Genomic DNA, 18,376 nt, shown 5'->3' on the forward strand with positions numbered 1-18,376 from the left:
TCTCTCTCTGCTCCCCCCGCCCCTGGTTGCTCGCTCTCGCTTTCTCTCTCTCTCTCTCTCTCTCTCTCTTTCTCTCTGTCTCTCTGTCTCAAAAATAAATACACATTATAAACAAAGCAAAACAAAGGCTGAAGGTCTTTGACTCCAGCAACCTGCATTAGAAATATTAAAAAACTTTTTTACTTAGGAAAAGTATACTAGATGGAAATCCAGTTCTGCATAAATATTTGGAGAACCCATTTGAAAATGGAACTAAGTCCTCACCTGCACTTAATCTCACTTCTCCCTCAGTAAATGCTTCTACCTTCTATGTAGACACTAGAGTGAAAGCCAATTAATCATCCTCAATTCTCTCTCTCCTTCTCTCTCTGCACCTCCCCAACTTGTGCTCTCTCTCTCAAAATAAGTAAATAAATAAACATTAAAAAATAGAATGTAAACTTTCATGTAAATTTTGAATCTTAACCAGGGAGGCTCTTAAGTAACGAGTTTTAAGATTTAGAAGGTTCACAATTCTTCATGTCACTCAAAAACATTTAAAACTGTGTGGCCATGTGGCATGGTCGGGGGTGGGGGGGAGGGTAGGATAAGCAGGGAGTGGAGACCATGGAATGAGAACTTCCCAGATCTAAACCACGAAGAGAGTCATAGTTTCTCTGAGAAATAGCTAGAATGTGTTCTTTTAATATTAGGTGTCACTCTAAATATGCTCTTTGACCCTAGCTCAACCATGGATGTTGTTCCAAATCAGGTTCACATTTTTAGGCGAAATACCAACTCCATTTAAATAGCCTTTGGTGCAGAAGTACTCAGCTCTATTTTCCTTTTCCCTGAATTACCAGGCAAAAATATTGTTCTGATTATAATAATAGCTCTTTTTTTATTATTCCTTGTGTATGAAAATGAAAATGTTAAAGTTAGAGAGGGAGGAAGCCAAACCATAAGAGACTGTTAAAAACTGAGAATAAACTGAAGGTTGATGGGGGGGTAGGAAGGAGGGGAAAGTGGGTGATGGGCATTGAGGAGGGCACTGTTGGAATGAGCGCTGGGTGTTGTATGCAAACCAATTTGAAAATAAATCTCATATTAAAAAAAAAGAAAAGAAAATGTTTTGTAGACTCTCTGAGTTTATTTTTACTATGCCTTGCCAAAGTTCAGTGCTTTATTTGGGAGAAGAGATTTTATTTATTTATTTATTTTAAGTTTATTCACTCTGAGAGAGTGCAAGTGGGGGAGGGGCAGAGAGAGAGAGTGAAGGAAAGAGAATCCCAAGCAGGCTCTGCACTGCCAGCACATAGCCCAATATGGGGCTTGAACCCTTGAACTGTGAGATCATGACCTGAGCTGCAGTCAGACGCTTAATCCACTGAGCCACCCAGGGGCCTGCGAGGGAAAAGGTTTTAAAAGGATGATAGACTGCTGTTAAAATCTGTTGTGGTATCTTAATACCACTAATCCACATTGCTGGCTACCTCAAATTCTTGGCCTAACTTCTAAATAGAATTATGAACTCTCATGTCTTAGCTTTTAAAGCCAGTTATTCACAGGACTGCCATCAGTAATCTCTGAAAGTTTCATGTAGTTTACTATATTATTTACCAGATAAAAATAATGATTCTGTAATTAAGGAAGATAATAAACATTGAAATACTGATCTTCACTGAGTATTTTCACACATATTTCAGTTAATTCTTTTGATAATATTTTAAGGTAGGTATTACTATCCCGTGTTCATTAATGGGTAACAGACTCAGAGACAGTAAATAATGTGAAATTCATATAGTTACTTGCAAGACTCAGTTCAAATCCAAGATCTGTTTGACACCTATTCTCATACATTGAGCTTTCTCTCTTAAGGGCATTTTCTCAAGCAGGACTCTAAAAGTGTGTACACAGGGAGCCTGTGTAGCTCATTTGGTTAAGCATCTGACTCTTGATTTCAGCTCAGGTCATGATATCACGATTTGTGAGATTGAGTCCCTTGTAGAGCTCTGCACTGACCCTGTGGAGCCTGCTTGGGATTCTCTTTCTCCCTCTCTGTCCTTCCCCCACTCACACACAGCATGCTGTCTATCTCTCTCTCAAAGTAAGTAAATAAACATGAAAAAAAACCCCAAATATGTATTTATATAAAACTTTATTAGTGTTCTAGGAGTAGTTTAGATTTCATCCTTAACTATAAAGCTAGATATGATAAAATGCTAATTTTTTGTTTGTTTGTTCTGGTATATTCACCTGCGAAATGAACACAACTGTTTCTTTTGCTCTACCTGGCAAGCATCTCATTAGGATAGAGAGGTAATATAAGTTGAAGCTTTGTAGATTACAGATACCATATAGCCAAGATCCTTGTGTTTGGTTTTTATTATTAGTCCCTAGAGCCACTTGTGTTTTTAATATAAACTTTTGTATGATGGACTTTCTTGAAAGACAAAAATAGAAAGGAACATGGGCATGATCTGACCAGTGGTTTTAAACCACATAATTTCATACTGAGAGATCTTGTACTTGATTTGATTTAACAAGTATTCATTTTCAAAATAAAATTGTAAAAATAAAATAAATGATTAAGTTTGTGCCTAAGTAAACTTTTTTCAGTTAAAAAATTATAACATTCTTGGGGCATCTGGGTGGCTCAGTCAGTTAAGTGGACTTTGGCTCAGCTCATGATCTCATGGTTCATGGGTTCAAGCCCTGTGCCAGGCTCTGTGCTGACAGCTCAGAGCCTGGAGCCTGCTTCAGATTCTGTGTCTCCCTCTGTCTCTCTCTGCCCCTCCCCCACTCATTCTCTGTCTCTCAAAAATGAATAAATATTAAAAAAATAAATAAAAATTAAAAAGTATAACATTCTTATATTTAAATACAGTCCTTTAAAAAAAATCTCTTGAGCTTGGCTAACTTTCCATGATCTCTTGACTAACATTGTATGAACTAAGACTTAATTTGAACACATGTTTTGAAATACTAAATTGTTCATTAGAGGAGGAAGGAGCTTTCTCTGGCATTGATGATAGATACAGACCTTCTCCTCTCCTCCTCAGGAAATCTGTTATAAACAGTATCTTAATTATTTAATTTCAGAAGGTGATTGCTTTGGTATACATGGGTTGATCATCTGGAAGGAATTATTGTAAGATCTTTTTTGTCATCTCAAAGTAGAAATGATTATGTTTTTAGGAATATGAACAAAAAGTGTCTCAGAGAAAGACTCAGTCTGACTTTTGAATCTGAATTTGTGATTTATATTTAGTATCATATTTAGAAGCTCAGGATCATTTTCGTATACTCAATTTATATGAAACTCTAAAGACCTTTCAACCTCACTGTCTTCCTACTCTTCTGAAAGCAGTGTGTAGTATTGAAGCTCCGAGACACCGATCCTTCAGTAGAATCTTGGTGCCATTGTTTGAAACCTTAGATTACGTAACCTCTCTGTTTTCTCATCTCAAAATGGAAATTATTTATTTTTTGAGATTTTATGATTTTATGATTTATGATTTAAAAACATATAATCAAAGAAGTTAGTACTATCTAGTGCATAATATTTGCTGCCTAACATTCATTTATTATGCTATTATTCTCATTTCACAGCATAATATGCTTATAAGAAAATATTGTCTACTCTGTAATTGATCACCTCATTTGACAATGTATTTCCATTGTTTATAAGCATACAGAGAATCACATAGCTTCATGTAATTTCTAATCATCTTAGAGGAATATATATATATATTTATATTTAATATAAATACAAGAATATACGTTTAATATAATAAAACTAAGTAGAATTTATCTTTAAATATTGTTTTTCTTTTCTTCTTAATTTAAAAAAATTTAATATGCATAAAATTGGACATTCACATTCTTCATTCTAACAAAAAAATAAAAATACTTTTTAAAACAAGGGGATGTTTGTCTTGCCATGTACCATTATAACAACTCCCTAAGAGATGCCAGCATATGTTATGTGGGATAAAGGCTGGTTCCCATTTGATGGAAAGGTTGCCCCTGCACCTCATTATGCTGATTGAAAGACACAACATTATCTAATGCAGCACATGCCCTTATCTGTCCAATTACTTAATGTTAAGATCGCAGTGCATGGTTGGGTATATTCTTTGGATTCAGACAAGTGCATTATAAAATGGATGGTCCCAAATGAAGAATTAGAAGATGTGTTTGTAATTCATTGTAGCCCATTTAATTTTGACTGTAAGAAAGAGATAACAAAAGCATCCTTCAAAGTAATGTGTCATTAAGACATACCCTCATAGCTAATGGATCTGCAGGTGCAGTTGGTGAGTTGATATCCTAAAATGGCACATTTGGGTTTGTTTTGACAGCTTTGGCATTTATTTATGCCAGATCAACCTAAGAAGGAAAAGAGAAAAAAAAATACAAGAATCAGCACTTTTATCCTTTATATAGAACATTAATTCTGTGTCTAATTAAGCCATTCTCTTTTTATTTAGTTTTATTTTTAATCATTTTAGTTATGTTTGATAAAGGAGAGAAATGGTGCTAAGAGCATGTTTTGTAGCTAGCAAGTTACTGATAAATTTATTTGCTATCATTGGTAATAAAAGAGAGAAATCTTTTTTTAAAGTAGCAAAAAGTATAGATTTTTAAGCAATGAGGAGGCCTGCATTAAAGCTACTCTCCATGTAAGCACTGTGACATGGCTAGTTAAGTAACTTCCATTGGGATTCATTTGCCTTTCCTGTAAAATGGGATAATGTTACTTCTCTGTATGCTTACTTCAAAGGGCTGATCTGAGTATCCAGTTAGGTGCAGTATGTAAAAATCACTTCTGAGTTCTAGATGAGTCTTTTATGAAGCTGAGCTGCTTCATTCATTCGGCAGACTTTCACAAGTTGGGGATACTAAACACATTAAATTAAAATTAGTTGTACATCTTCACTTGTTGCTAAATTAAAGAAAGTGCATCTTCAGTACTGGAATCAGATTCTATTTATGTTGCTATCTTTAGCGCTACAAAATTATTTGTGGAAGAGAAAAGGGGGAGCAAGAAGGGTAAGATGGTCGTTCTAGAAATTGGCAGTTAATAGAGGAGGATGAAAAGAGAAGCAGTGACAAAGCCATAGTGATAATTGCACATTATGATTGAAAAGAACCCATTACCAAATATATTTTATTCTATTTGAAAACAAAGGTCACACATGCATTAAATACTTTTGTTTTTAATATCCTGAGAGAAACTAGATTTCATCCTTTTACTTAAATGAATAGTGCATAGTTGGTTTGAGTTCTTCATAATAACTTCACTGTACCTTATGATCATTTCAGTTTGTAGCATTCTTTTCTGCCCATACAGCATTTCTTCAGATGACTTATTTTTAGATTATCATGCTTTTGAGCAGTTAACAAATTTACTCCGTTCCACCCATTTAAATTTTTCCTGTTTGAGATCAAAGCCTAGATTCATAAACAAACCTCCAATTTCAGCTCTAGAAGACCCTACGACATTAATATTATTGTGAATTATCTCAGACCCTGTATTGTTTTTACCTGTTACGAGAAAAGCATCAGTTTAACATGGCAGATGCATTAGCAATATTAGCAATCTGTTCCACCAGCAGAACAGATCATTAAGAGTTACAAATAGCTACTCTCATTTGAATATCCAAATATTATGCAGTTCATTTGGTTTTGTTAATGGCTAATCACAAAGAATATATATTTAAAAGTAGAATAAAAGCAGATGCAAGACTTTAATTGTACTTTTAATCCCTTGGTTTTTCTAGATTCTAGAGCATTACAGTTATAACCATTTGAATCTCTTCCTAAAGATTTTGTTTTAAATCACAATGAGATTTTGATGCAAATTAAATTTGAAAGCTACATTCATGGTAACTTTATTTCTGTAAAAATGGCTATACAAATTAAGCAATAATTAACAAGGACTAAGTAGTCAACAATTTATTTTGAATCAAGGGCCTGTCTTCATATACTTCATGGTTGTTACAATTTAGGGTTTGTCATAAGTCAGTGTGTACACTGTTAAAAAAGAAAAGAAAGAAAAAACAAAAGCAAAAAAACGCTAAAGCTCAAATTGGTACTTCTAAGGAAATTACCTAAGCTTTCAAATCTAAAAGTAAAATTGGCAGCATCAGTTTTTTTCTAAACTGAACGAGTAATTATGACATTGGCTTGAGTTTCTTTTTAAATAATTTTGAGTTCTCTGACTGAAATACAGAAGCACTTTTATAAACATCATTAGGAAATCACTGTTAGACTGAACTCAAGGCAGAAGAACAAATTTAAAAGCTATTTTTAACATTTCACAGTAAAATGATAAATATTGTTTATTCGTGATTAATTCAATAATTTTCTATTTTTTCCTAAATATTTCATTAAAATCTTTTAAATGATTTATTGTTAAAAGAAAGTTTAGTTTGTTCACTGTTAAATTGCTTTGGAGCCTAACGCTGAATAAACTGCCTTGTGTTAGAGTTATTTACTTCCCTGAAAGGAATCATGATTTGCCCAGGTCTTCTGTTCTTGCAAAGCTGAATGCAAATATACAGTAGCTAGGTGCTCAGATTTTTTTTTTAAGTTTATTTATTTTGAGAGAAAGAGAGAGTGCAAGCAGGGGACTGGCAGGGGCAAAGAGAGAGGAAGAGAGAGAATCTCAAGCAGGCTCCACACTGTCAGTGCAGAACCCAATGTGGGGCTTGAACCCATGAACCGTGAGATCATGACCTGAGCTGAAATCAAAAGTTAGACACTTAACCAACTGAGCCACGCAGGCGCCCCAAGGTGCTCAGATTCTTGTCAGTTATGTAGGGTATATGTCAATCCCACCTGTGAAAAAAAAAATGCCCCTTAGTTGATAAAGCTAAATATGCACATTCAAAGCTAAATGGAGGACATTAAGTCAATAATTCACCTACGATATAAAACACTCTATTAGAAGGTACAGTTACCTTTATTCCTGCCTTTTATTTTAGCATCATAAGCTGAGTGGGTGATCTTTGAAGGGCAAGTCAATCTTGATTTATTGAAGCATGTTAAAGGAGTTTGAAATAAACATTATGAAATGGCGAAAAATTCAATCTAACATAATACACATATTTCATTTTTAGCTCTAAATAAAGAGGTTAATTTTGATTATAATGAAAAGGATTACAGTGAAGTGCTTTGGCAAATAATACTTGATCTGATGAAGGCAATGTTTGATTCAACAAATTGCAGTGTAATAAATTATTCTAAGAGTTATTTTTGAAATTATTTGCCTGTGACCACAATACTTGTACTTAGAGTTAAACACACAAAATTTGATCTATTCATGGATTGTAAGACAGCATGTTCTTTGTTTCTTGTTTCTTGTATCATGTAAAATTTTAACTTCAGAATATGAGTTATGTGGTTTAAAAGGTTTCCAAGAGTTATTTTAATATCCAGGGTTCAATATGTATTTTATCTAAAGCACTACAATTATCTTTTAACACCTCTGTGCACTCAATTTTTATTTCTAACACTTATGTGGTGACAGTTGAATAGTAAAATAAAATCTCTCAAATTCATATTCATTCCTAGTCAGAAATGCAAATCATCACACGGTTTATAGACATAAAACCATACATTTTGGTTCTGTGCAATTAACGTACATATCTCAACAAAGAATTTGCATTGCTAACATAGGAGAAGTTGTGAAGTATTTTTCTTTGAGTCACAATTATTTGTTGGTATGTGCAGCTCAGTAAATGAACATGTTACTTTGAGCACTCTGAGGAAGGTATGACTATTTCCATGGGAAGGATGTGGGGAATCCAGGGATAATTCATCTTTCATCTGTTCTTTTTTTTTTAATGTTTATTCAGTTTTGAGAGAGAGAGAGAGAGAGAGAGAGAGAGAGAGAGAGAGAGAGAATGAGTGGGGGAGGGGCAGAGAAAGAGAGAGAGAGACAGACTCCAAACCAGGCTGTAGGCTCTGAGCTGTCAGCACAGAGCTGGAACTGGAGCTCTAACCCATGAACCTCAAGATCATGACCTGAGTTGAACTTGGACACTTAACCTACTGAGCCACACAGGTGCCCTTCATCTGTTCTTTAAAATTTTAACAGATCTGGGAATGATATCTCAGACTGAGCCACACAGTTGCATGTTAAAACACGGACTTCATCCATGTAGCTGGTTTCTAAGTGCCTCCAGTACAAGACAAACTATGCTTTATTTATCTGTGCAACTCCAGTTAGATAAGAATCCAATAGTATACAAATATGATGAGATGCAGCAACTACCCTGAAAGATTTATAGGGAGAGTGAATAACATGGAGAAAAATAAAGAAGAGGTCATTGGACTTAGCAATTTGAAGCAATTTTGTGATTTGTGATTTTTTGAGAGAGTGAATTTAGTAATATAAAGAAGTAGAAAACAGATTATGGGTCATTAAAAAGCTATTACAGAGTGAAGTACAAAACATAGCCATATATCAGTTCTTCTTTGCAGTTCTGTGACAAAGTGTTTAATGGTGTGGAGGGTAAGAAGGAGGCAATATTACAGATAATTTTTAAAGATGGAGAGACTGTAAGGTAGAATCCAGTAGAACAAGTGAAACTGAAGGAAGATCTAAAAAGACAGAAGTGTGGGAGAGTCGGAGTCCCTGATGGGGCAAGGTTCTAGAAGGTATTTAGGAACTGGAAGTGAGAGTACCAGAAAAAAATATTAGACTTCAAATATTGCCAGATGTTTTGGAGAAACTTTATCCAATGTTAATACACAGGAGCTATTTAATATTATTTGTAGATTGAAGCATAAAACTAACACAACAGTAAATTATAAGAAGGTCATAAGTTTCAAAAGTAAGAGCTGTGGAATATTTTCCCAACAAAATAGATCTAATCTTTCAAAATCATATTAAATGAAAGGACACAGGAAAAAAAAAAAAGATGTGTGTGGGAGGGCAAATTTGCTTTGCTACCCCCTGCTAAAGAAAACCCATACTTTCCTATGGCACTGAGTCAATTTTTAGCTTGCCAGGAAAACATATTTATATTTATATTTATACTTATATTTATATTTATACTTATATTTATACTTATATTTATATTTACATTTATATTTATATTTATATAATCATATATATAATATATAATAGATTACAGCTACTGTGAGGCATTATCATTATAATTGAGTAGGTAATGTGTGCAGCTTGTGTTTCCTAGTGAAGAAAAAATTTATGGTCTTGGAGTGCCAGAAAAAATTGCATAACCTCATTTTTTATTGTTTGTTTCAGCTCCTAATGTGGCGCCTTCAGATGTAGGAGGTGGAGGTGGAAGCAACAGAGAGCTGACCATAACATGGGTGGTAAGTATGAATAAGTTGCATTTATTATAGGCTGCTTTACCTACACTGAATCTCAAAACCATTTTGTTTCCTGAAATAATATGGAATAAAAGACAATGCCCAGAGTAAACTGTTTTTGTTTTGTTCTGTTTTGTTTTTGTTTAAATATAATTAAAAAAATTTGAATTGGCAATTAGGGAAATTATCAACAAGTAGAAGAAACTGAGTTCACCAGAGATTTCAATGTAGATTTTGTCTCCATTAAGTGAATGTAAAGAGAAAATTGAATTTTGAGTGGAAAGCAATCCACTGTTGTTCTGCATATGGTTGTTATTGACATTCATTTGTTGATTTATGCCTTATGAGTTAACTCATAAGGTATAAATCTAGTGAGTGTACATTGAACACTTTTATTCATGGTCAAGATAGAATCAGAGGCCAAGGATGCTAGCTATCTATTTGTTTTCTTTGCATGACCGTATCTACCACCTTTCTTGATTTATAAGAATTACCTGGAGAAAAATAGGAATTTGTGGTTTATAGAGTAACAATATAAAAGTTATTGCTGTTATTTTTGGTGAAATAAATAAATTGTTCACGATGTATTTTAATTTAAATAAAATGTGAATTTTATTTTTAAAAGAACATAACAAAGAAATACCTTTTATAACCATAGATGCAAAACTTAACAAAATGTTAGCAAATTAAGCCCAGCAAAATACTAAAAGAATGATACACTATGACAAAGTAGAGTTTATCCCAGCAATGCAAAGTTGGTTTCACAAATCTCATCATATTGGCAGAATAAAGGAATGAAACCATAGGGTCTTCTCAATAGATGCATAAAAAGCACTTGGCAACTTAAAAAAGTCATTTATTTTTTAAAAATTCAAGGTAAACTAGAAATAGATGGGAATTTCCTACACCTGGTAAAGAGTATTTATAGAAATCTTGTAGCTAATATAATGGGCTCAGTGGTGAGAGACTAAGTGTTTTCCTTTTAAGTTTGGACACAGAGCAAATATATCCCCTCTTGATGTTATAATAGTCCCCAACCAGTGAAATAGGGCAGAAAAAAAGAAAAGGAAGAAGAAGAAGAAGAAGAAGAAGAAGAAGAAGAAGAAGAGGAGGAGGAGGAGGAAGAGGAAGAAGAAGAAGAAAAGAAAAAAGAGCACGAAGTGTATATGTGCAGAAAATTCTAGGAAACCTATAAACAACTTTTAAAATTAATAGGCATATTTAATAGAATTGCAGGATACCTAATCAATGTTCTAAAGTCAAATGTTCTTTTATATTTTATTGGTTTGCTGCTAACAAAACTTTAAAAATACATTTATAATGACAATTAGAAAAACATAAAATACATAGACATAAATTAAACAGAAACATACACGACTTCTCTACCAAGAACTACAAAATATTCCTGAGAGAAACTAAGGAAAATCCAAATAAATGAACATAAATAGCATGTTCATGGATTAGAAGAATCAAGTAAATTTGAAAAATAAAAACAGAAAAACAAAGGTGTAGGATTTCACTACCTGAATTCAAAATTTACTAAAGCTGCATTAATTAAGACAATGTGATATTCCCATAAGGACTGATACATATCAATGGAGTAGAGAGCCCAGAAATAGACTCACACTGATATGATCAATTAACTTGCAACAAAGGCACCAAAGTGATACAAAGAAAATAACTTTATTTTCTTTTTCAATAAAAAGAAAAACTTGTTAACGAAAGGTACTGGAATAATTGGGTATTCAACTGGGGTACGTTTACCCAAAAGGAATCTGGATGTTCTTTGGTACTGCTCTTGTTCACTACACTAAACTGATATATTTGTCCTTTTCTATTTACACATCAGTAATGTAGTATCAGCTAGTCCAAAGACCATATCTACTATTATGGTAATATTTCTACTGCAGGGGTATTCTCCTTTTGTTTGTTTTGTAAAAATAATTTTTTAAGCTAGAAAGCAACATTTTTTTAAATTAATGACAGCTCCAATGCTGAAGTATTATGTAAACAAAAATTACTCAAGATCACACAAGTCAGAAATAACTCACATTGACATTTTGGGGTGGTCTTTCTAATCTTCTACATATGATGTCATAAAATTTGTAAAATAAAAACAGAAAGCTGTTTTCTAAGCATTTTTAAACTTAATATTATTTTGCATGCAATTTTCTTTCTTCAAGACTCCTTGAGATTTTATTATGTAGTTTGCATAGAATATGGCAATATTAACTTTCAGTTCAACATGTTTCCATGACATTTGTAATTGCATTTTTGAAAAACAAATTTTATCTTCAAGCTTTATCCAACTTGAACATCTATTTCTGAAGTATCTGACAAACTCACAATGACTTCTTTTCATGAAAATTGTTCATGTCACAATCCCCTATCCAAAATGTTACTTTACTTGAAAAAAAAAAAAGGAAGAAGAAAAAAAAATCAATGCTCAAAGTACAAGCAAGAATAAATTACTAAAATTATTTTTTTCCTCAAATGCAAGTCAGATTTTACCTATGGCTGAGTGTATAGTTCCTGTGCAAAAATTGATCCACTGGCCTAAAAGATTAAACAAAAATCTTGCTATCTGATTCTAGATAGATTTTGAGCTCGCTGTGGTGTGATAACCCAATTTTAATTTATAACACTTCTCTGGGCATTCAAAACCCCAAAGATTTAAAAACTTTTGTATCAGCACCTGTTTTCAAAATGAAGTTTGCTTTCTTACCTGAGACTTATTTTGACCACTAGTGTAATGTATTACAATATGTTGTCTCAGGAGTCACCCAAGGGACTTGTTATTGAGGCACCCAAAACGTTTTGTTAATCTTTTATGACCCAAAGGGAAGTCTATCTCAGAAACCATAATGTCTGAGAAACAATGCCTCTCATCTGGATTTTTGAAGTGAGACAGATATCGGTGGAGGAGAGGGCTGCAATAGTATAAACTTGTCTGCATTAGACATCTGTTTATCTAGGTATCATGTTTATATAGGTCCATGTGTACCCATTAAATATCTTTAGTGTTCAATCATTGCAGATAGTCAAAAAGCACAACCTAGCTCCAAGGGATTTTTAGGAGTGCAAAAAAAAAAAAAATCAGGTTTTAATTTTTGCAGAAATCAAATCAATTTAAATAAGTGGATATTTAGCAAAAATTGACTTCATTTAGTGGTGTGTCATATTTTATTCTTGGCATTTAGGTTACATTCTTAAGATTTAGAAATACTGAATGCTGAATATCAAGTTATTTAATTTGTAGGTTTTAGTCAATGTAACATGCATAAGTGTGGATATTAGGGAAATTAGAATATTCTATTCTTTTATATATGATTTTTTTTTATTTTTTCCCAATATATGAAGTTTATTGTCAAATTGGTTTCCATACAACACCCAGTGCTCATCCAAAAAGGTGCCCTCCTCAATATCCATCACCCACCCTCCCCTCCCTCCCACCCCCCATCAACGCTCAGTTTGTTCTCAGTTTTTAAGAGTCTCTTATGCTTTGGCTCTCTTTCACTCTAACCTCTTTTTTTTTATTTCCTTCCCCTCCCCCATGGGTTTCTGTTAAGTTTCTCAGGATCCACATAAGAGTGAACACATATGGTATCTGTCTTTCTCTGCATGGCTTATTTCACTTAGCATCACACTCTCCAGTTCCATCCATGTTGCTACAAAGGGCCATATTTCATTCTTTCTCATTGCCACGTAGTACTCCATTGTGTATATAAACCACAATTTCTTTATCCATTCATCCGTTGATGGACATTTAGGCTCTTTCCATAACTTGGCTATTGTTGAGAGTGCTGCTATAAACATTGGGGTACAAGTGCCCCATGCATATATATGAATTGGTTTTAAAAACAAATTGGATGGTATCTGTTTCAGGATAAGATGCGGGCTTGTCAAAAATTCATAATTAGAAATCCTATTCTAAAATTTTTAAATCAAGTCTCTATGGCCTGAGACTTATTAATTTTTTCCCCAAGGAGTTTGTTTTTTTCTTTTCTGGAATTTTTTTTTCTCCAGTTTCATTGGGATTTGAAAATTCTCTAGCTGACTCTGGTATAATCTAAATTGCAAAAACTAGGTAGATAACTATCAATAAGAAAAAATGTTCAAACTACTGTGAAACACTAGGTTATATTATCTAATAATTTAAAAAATCACAATATGTGCATCCTGGGGATTATGCTTTCAGGATGTACATTTCTATACCATCCTGTTTAACATATGTATATTCAAGAAACTGTGGTATATTTACTTCATGGTTTTTCCTCAAGATAACTTTGATTTTTCTGGTGAAAAATTAAAGACACAATTTGTATATTTCTCTTTTTGACTGAAAACGACTAAGTAATGAGTATTTACTAGAACTAGCTTTGTCGTTATTTATAAATAATGACTTGTTAAGGCTGACATGAACTTCCTTATTGGGCAGATGACGTGTGTAATGATAAGAAACTCAGGAAATAATGCCAAACAGAGCACATTCTTCAATACTGTGTCAGACAGGGGCCCACAGCCAGCCTCCTACAGATGAAGGCAATATCATCTCTTCCTTCCTTTTCTCCCTTTTCTCCTCTGACCAGTGTCTACTGTTTGATTACAGGACAGATATTCTAGAGTCATATACAGCTCTTTGTTTTAGGTGCTAGGCATGAAAGTAAATGAAACTCACAGAAACTCTGCCCTCATGAAACTTATATTCTAGTAGTTGAGAAAGATAATGAAGTAGATAGATAAGTAAATTATATAGTGTGGATCATGGTAGTGTTACAGAAAAGAAAATAAAGCAGGGAGGTGGGGTGTATGGGGTGTTATGGAAATAGTCTTGAAATGGCAGATCTTGTGGCCAGGAAAGACCACAAGTAGGTGATTTTTACCTCAAGAAAGTGAAGGAGGGAAGCTTCTGATGTATGGGAGAGCATTCTAGGCAGAAAGAATTGAATGTAAAAAGGTCCAGAGTGAGAGCCCCCCTGAGATATTCCAGGAAGAGAATACTTAGTAAGTAAAGTCATTACTTGTTTGGGCATGTTTTTGCCCTGGCATTTTCAGGCAGCACTAACTTATGAACATGTTTTTTTAAGTAATTTTTTACAAAGAACATGCTTCCATGTGTATTGTTATTATTATTTGCGTTGGATTTCCTCCTTATTAATTATATTGCTTAAACCTATTTAATATATCAATTTCTATTTAGCCTTTGTCAAGAGAATACCATTACGGCAACAATTTTGGTTACATAGTGGCATTTAAGCCTTTTGATGGGGAAGAATGGAAAAAAGTTACAGTAACTAATCCAGATACTGGCCGCTATGTCCATAAAGATGAGACCATGCGCCCTTCCACTGCATTTCAAGTCAAAGTTAAGGCCTTCAACAACAAAGGAGATGGACCTTACAGCCTCACAGCAGTCATTAATTCAGCACAAGACGGTAGGTAAAAGACCTTACTAACATGATGAGGGAAGATAAACCTAACTCCCTGGTAGGTATTTTGTTTGCTGTCTTTCAGGCCTTACTTGCTAAGATCTTTTCATAGTACTAGGCATTTAGTAAAAGAGTATTACTTTGATCAAAACTAAAATGTCATTCCAACCATTTAAAGACAAGAGTACCTCCCAAATCTTTTTCATCCTTTAGATCATGTCCATGATAATTAGGAAATCTCCACTAAAATAATTGGCTTTGGACCCCTGTTTTTGGCTTCTTGATTCTAATTGTGAAGTGAGAAATTCTCCATACTTGGTTGGTACCTTAGTATGTCTGTGCATTCACAATGCTTACTACTTACAAATTCCTTAACATATATATACTTTTCTGGGGGTAAAGTTTCCTCTTTTAACCCCCAAATTGTATAATTACATCCTTTATGTAACTTCTTTGCCATTTCAATAGAGTGCTGAAATTTTATTAAAGGGAATCTAGGCATAAGTCTATGAAGAAGGAGTCAGAAAGTTGAATTTTTTTATTGGGAAAGGAAAAATTTGTCTGGAGAACTAGTTAAGGGGAAAAATATATAGATACTGGCTCTCTTTGTTTTTCTAGAAACTTTATCTGAACTGAGAATGCTTTTAAAAGACTTTATATGTCTTTGATAAATAATACATCGTTTTGGATTAAACATAATAACATCGATTTCCTATTTAAGCTACTATTTAAGCTATTTCAGCTACTATGCTTTTTATTGTTTTCCTATTAAAGAAACATAAGACCTCCTTATTATACCTCCGCACTCATGAGCACTATGTAAACAATTAATGGCTAGAAAAGCAAATGGAGAATTCCATTGCCTTCTGACCTGACACATTTGTCCTTGGCCAAGTTCTCTTCACATACATGTGAGAAGCACAAAAGGAAATAAAACAGGAAATACTCCTCTGATCTCTTAGAGGAAAAACACTCTATTCATTTGCCCAATTTGTGTTACCTTCTACTTCAAAATACACATTTAGCTATCAGAACTCACATAACGCTCTTCAGCCATACAGTTATTAGCTTCCCTACTTGTTAAAAATTTAATGTGTATTCCCATCATTCCATGATCTTTACTTATAACACAAACATGAAAGGCAATCTTATATATATGGTTATATATACATGTAGGTGCACACACACACACACACACGCATGCTTTTTTTTAAGTTAACTAAATACATGGAGAGAATAAAAATGGAAATTATTTAAGTTTATAATCAAGTCAGGGCTTTCAGACCTGAGTAATAATTCTTACATTCTCTATACTTATTCTGATTCAATAGAAAGATGGTAACTTGGCTCAGTGTTACCAGTTTGAACAATCTGAGTATCCCCCACAGAAGAAATGAAAGTAAAAAGCACTTTACAAGTTATCTTCTCACCCAATATCAACTTTTTAGTGCCTTATTTGATGCTAAAGTAATCAGGCAAAGGGCCATGCTTGTCATCTCTGTAGTCATGACCATCTGCATTTAATTATATTTCTTTCCTAAATGTTTCATAAGTCTCATAAAACCTGCATGTGCCGAAGCTTGTATAAGCGTTCCTCTCTTCTTCTCCTGCTAGGAAATCAATCATAGTGCTACACATTAACCTTGATTTAGAAAGGCAACAATGTTCATGTGCAGGACATTTTTTACACAAAAGAGGATTATGGTTTGTTAATAAAAGACAATAAAAATTGACCATTCTTGCTTAAAGATTTCCTTAGTTTCTTTGTGTAATTTTCATAAGGGATGTAAATTACTTTTTATTTTTCACTGAACAGAGACCTTTTTGATACATACTTGACTTGATGCCCAGTTGGAAGATTAGATTTATAAAAGCTTTCCTGAGCACAAGAAGCAGTGGATGTCACAACTTGTTTCAAAGGATCTAAAAAAAAAAAAAAAAAAAAAACTTAGCTTAAACATAAAAGAAAAAGAGAGAAGTATTCCTGTGTATCTGTACCTTATGTAAATACAAAGTGTGAGTGAGAAAAATGAAAATTAAATGTAATGAACAATTTTAATAATAAATACCAAATTTCCTATTTTTGATAATATAGAGTTATATAAATATAATGAATTGAATGTGCATCCACAGGCTTTCTTAAAGCAGATTAGTACAGAGAAATACAAAAAAATAATTAGTACAGTTCTTGCTCACAGATATTGGAGAAATCCGTGAAAGAGTTTATATTTTGTAAAAGTGTGTGTGTGCATGTGTATGTACATGTGTATGAATATATTAACATTCATGTAGATGACTGTGTGTCATCATATATCATTGCTGACCATGAAATAAAATAATATTAGTAAAAGCAGAGAAAAAGATAATAAAATTACTGGTCTTGTTTTATTTTAGAAATACGAAAACTTGAAAAAATATTAAAATGTAATTTTAATCCATTCATACAGCAAATGGTGATATATGAATATAAGCACCTTATATAAGAATGTAATGTTCTCATCAAATTTCAGCTCCCAGTGAAGCCCCAACAGAAGTAGGTGTAAAAGTCTTATCATCTTCTGAGATATCTGTTCATTGGGATCATGTTGTAGAAAAAATTGTGGAAAGCTATCAGGTGAGTTCAATTTTTATTAAACTATATACATTTATTCAAAAGTTTATTATCGTAAGTTTTCAAATATGTTCTCCCTTTGAATGTTCTGTGGCCATTGATTTATGTGGCAACTAACACTATAATCTCTGTGTCTAATATGTTGGGCATTTATAAGCTAGTTGTTAAGAGTAAGGCGGAGATTCCTAACTAGCTCATCTAGGAGAGATACAGAGTCCTGTGTGTTGACAAACAGTTGACTGAAATAAAAACTAAGGTAATAACACCCATAGTTAAATGAGATCTCTTGAGACATTCTCATAAACTGTTGCCAAATTTAAAAATTTTTTGGAAACCATTTTGATAATTTATAAAAGCATCCTTAAAATGTTTATTCTATTTGTTCAGTAGTTCCACTTCTAATGGTCCCTATAAAAGAAATAACTAAAAATATACCAAATATGTGTCTCATAATGTTATCTATGAAGGTAGAAAATTGGCAACATTCGAAATGTCCCAAAGGAAATTTTCCTTGAGTTGAGTCTTAAAATACCAGTAGGAATTCACCAGATACAAAGGGGAGAGTTTGTCTTAGTTGAAGGGAAGAAGACCTGGAAAATTGAAGCTAGAATGATAGTCGGGGCCTTTAATACAACACTAGCGAAATTAAGATTTGATTGTGCAGGAAATGTGATATCATCTCATATGTTTAATTAAGCACATAGAGTGAAAATTAGGAGGAATTGGCAACATCTGATCTTTGCAGATGAGCAAATGGATGCCAGGGATTCAACAACTTGCCTCAGCACAAATTAAGTGTCAAAGCAGTATCTAAAATTCAGCTTTGATGATTCAAAGTTCAAGGCTTTATGCCAAACCACAGACTCCTTTCTGTTTTAGAAGTGAATGCCCTTCTGAAACCATGGGCGCTGAACTGCGCACACAGCCAGCTTGCCCTCTCAATTCTTGTGCACCTTCCTTCTTCATCTGTTGGAATATTAGCTCTTTGAGGGCAAGATTTTGTCTGTTT

The 18,376-nt window shown here is 33.5% G+C and overlaps 1 protein-coding gene across 4 annotated transcripts in view; it reads left to right on the forward strand.

The window, feature by feature from the left end:
• Positions 1-18,376, forward strand: part of CNTN1 (contactin 1) — a 362,215-nt gene that overhangs the window by 288,351 nt on the left and 55,488 nt on the right. For all 4 annotated transcript variants that reach the window (XM_015085046.3, XM_053226129.1, XM_027035908.2 and 1 more), the window contains 3 exons: positions 9,260-9,330; positions 14,528-14,762; positions 17,267-17,370. In XM_015085046.3, coding sequence (XP_014940532.1) covers positions 9,260-9,330; positions 14,528-14,762; positions 17,267-17,370 — 410 coding nt within the window. The remainder of the gene's footprint in view (positions 1-9,259; positions 9,331-14,527; positions 14,763-17,266; positions 17,371-18,376) is intronic.

Source organism: Acinonyx jubatus, chromosome B4, assembly GCF_027475565.1.
Source record: "Acinonyx jubatus isolate Ajub_Pintada_27869175 chromosome B4, VMU_Ajub_asm_v1.0, whole genome shotgun sequence".
In the NCBI taxonomy this organism is placed as follows: Eukaryota; Metazoa; Chordata; class Mammalia; order Carnivora; family Felidae; genus Acinonyx; species Acinonyx jubatus.